At 46.9% G+C, this 2,400-nt stretch overlaps 1 protein-coding gene across 1 annotated transcript in view; it reads left to right on the top strand.

Moving 5' to 3' along the window:
- Positions 1 to 2,400, top strand: part of si:ch211-71n6.4 (para-nitrobenzyl esterase) — a 25,812-nt gene that overhangs the window by 12,834 nt on the left and 10,578 nt on the right. The window contains exon 7 of the mRNA XM_032519025.1: positions 2,198 to 2,256. Within this exon, the coding sequence (XP_032374916.1) occupies positions 2,198 to 2,256 (59 nt within the window). The remainder of the gene's footprint in view (positions 1 to 2,197; positions 2,257 to 2,400) is intronic.

Here is a 2,400-nt window from a genome sequence, read left to right as displayed (position 1 = left end):
CAGAGCGAAACAGGAAGCAAGAGGAACACAACATAGGAAACAGAGGAATCAGAGGAAACAGGGAACCAAATAGGAAACAGAGAATCAGAGGAAACAGGAAACAGAGGAAACACACAGACAGCGTTCAGGTTGACGGATTCTGTTTCCTCTGATTCTCGTCGAGGGTTCTCGTTTCTATTGTTTCGTTCCTCTTTTCTGTTTCCTCTGTTTTTTCTTATTTCTCTGTATTCCTTGTTCTCTGTTTTAATCTGCTGTTCTACTTTTTCTTTTTCCTACTGTTTTCTGTGTCTCTTTGTTCCTCTGTTCTCTGTTTCCTCTATTTTTCTTGTTTTCTCTTTTCTTTTTTTCTGCTTTCCTATGATCCTCTGTTTCCTCTGTTTTCCTGTGTCTCCCCTCTGTTTGTTTTCCTCTTTTTCTTTTCCTCTGTCTGTCCCGTTTCTCTTTTTCTGTTTCCTCTGTTTTCTGTTTCCTCTTTTCTGTTTCTACTTCTTTCCTCTGTTTCCTCTGTTTTATTCTGCATTTCCTGCGCGTTTTCTCTACATTTCTTCCTGTTTTCCTCTTCGTTGTAATCTAGGTTTCATCTCTGTTACACCTCTATCGTTGTATCAGAACAGAATACTTAATATTCGATCCCCCAGAGGGTCCATCTTCGGTACAAATTCCTACTGTTGTTCCATGTTTCCTCTCCGTTGTCTCCGCTGTTCTCTCGTCCAATGTCTACCATGTTTCCCTCACCGTTGTCTCCTGTTCCTCTCCGATGTCCTCCAGTTTCCTCTCCGTTGTACTCCTGTTTCCTCTCCGATTGTCCATGTTTTCCTCTCGTTGTCTCCATGTTTCCTCCGTTGATGTCTCCCATGTTTTCCTAATCAGATGTCCCCATGTGCTCAGCCGATGTCTCCCTGTCCTATACGATGTCTCCCTGTTTCATCTCCGATGTCTCCATGTTCACCTTCCGTTGTTCTCCATTGTTTCCTCTCCGATGTCTCAATGTTTACTCTCGTGCATTGTTAAATGCTTGCTCTCCGATGTCTCCGGTGTTATATCCGTTGTCTCCATGTTCTACTCCCGTTTCTCCTATTTTCGTTTCCATGTTTCTCTCCGTTTGTCTCCATGTTTCTCTCTCGTTGTCTCCAGGTTTCTCTCCGTTGTTCAGTTCCTCCTCCGTTTCCATGTTTCTCCGTTGTCTCCATGTTTTCTAGTGTCGTTCCTCTGCAGCCCCGGCGGCTGGTAAACATCTCCATGTGGGACTGGGGGACTCATCATGGTTCGTAACAGGTAACTAAACATAGTGTCGACACTGTGATGTCTGGCATTGGTTATTAGTTGACCCAACTCCCTTAGAAGAAGGTTTATGGCTGACTCCACCAGCTGACTTCTCTATTGGCTGTGTAGAAACAGGGACGTCTCTTACGTCCTAAAACCAGCCTTGGAGACTCCAACGATGACTTCTCTATTGGCTGTAGAAAAAGGGAGAGTCTACTTACTGTCCTACACCCAGACCTGGGAGACTCCACCAGCTGACTTCTCGTATTGGCTGTTGAACAGAAGCGTCGCTTACGTCACTGAACCAGCCCTCTGGAGGACTCCACCAGCTGATCTCTATTGGTTGGAACAGGAGACGTCTCCACGTCTGAAACCAGCCGCTCGGACGTCCACCAGCTGACTTCTTATGGCGTTGAAAGGAGACGTTCTTACGTCTAAACCGCTTGGAGACTCACCGGCTGACTTCCTATTGGCTGTGAAAAAGGGACGTCTCGTACGTCCTAAAACCAGCTCCGGAGACTCCACCAGCTGAATGGTCTGAGCAGTGCTTTAAACGTGGCCCTCTGCTCATCCAAAGATAAACTCCAGTCCTCAGTGAGAAATCCTCCCCAAAAGACGGTTGGCGCTCGTATCCGAGCTCCAGCCCCGGCACCACCACAGACGCTGTCCGGAGAGGGCTACACCACCATGGTGTCCGACATCAGGACAATGTCCCAACAACGTACCTGGCCCGGAGGGCGCAGGTATATAGTCACAAAGCATCTTCAATGGTGTTTCATGCTTCAAAGGGTACATTTAGGTCGTGTTTTTGTTGTTAAGGGACTAACTGGGAACAAAGTTGTTATGGAACAATTAGTATTGTCTCCATGTTTCCTCTCCGTTGTCTCCATGTTTCCTCTCCGTTGTCTCCATGTTTTCTGTGTCTCCTCTGCAGCCCGGCGGCGGTAAACATCTCCATGTGGACCTGGGGGGACTATCAGTGGTTCGTAACAGGTAACTGAAACATTAGTGTCCGACACTGTGATGTCTGGCATTGGTTATTATGTTGACCCAACTCCCTTAGAAGAAGGTTTATGGCTGACTCCACCAGCTGACTTCTCTATTGGCTGTAGAAACAGGAGACGTCTCTTACGTCCT

The sequence above is a fragment of the Etheostoma spectabile genome, chromosome 1 (genome assembly GCF_008692095.1).
Source record: "Etheostoma spectabile isolate EspeVRDwgs_2016 chromosome 1, UIUC_Espe_1.0, whole genome shotgun sequence".
NCBI lineage: Eukaryota > Metazoa > Chordata > Actinopteri > Perciformes > Percidae > Etheostoma > Etheostoma spectabile.
The sequence above is the reverse complement of the archived record's forward strand: the minus strand, read 5'-3'. Positions and strand labels throughout refer to the sequence as shown.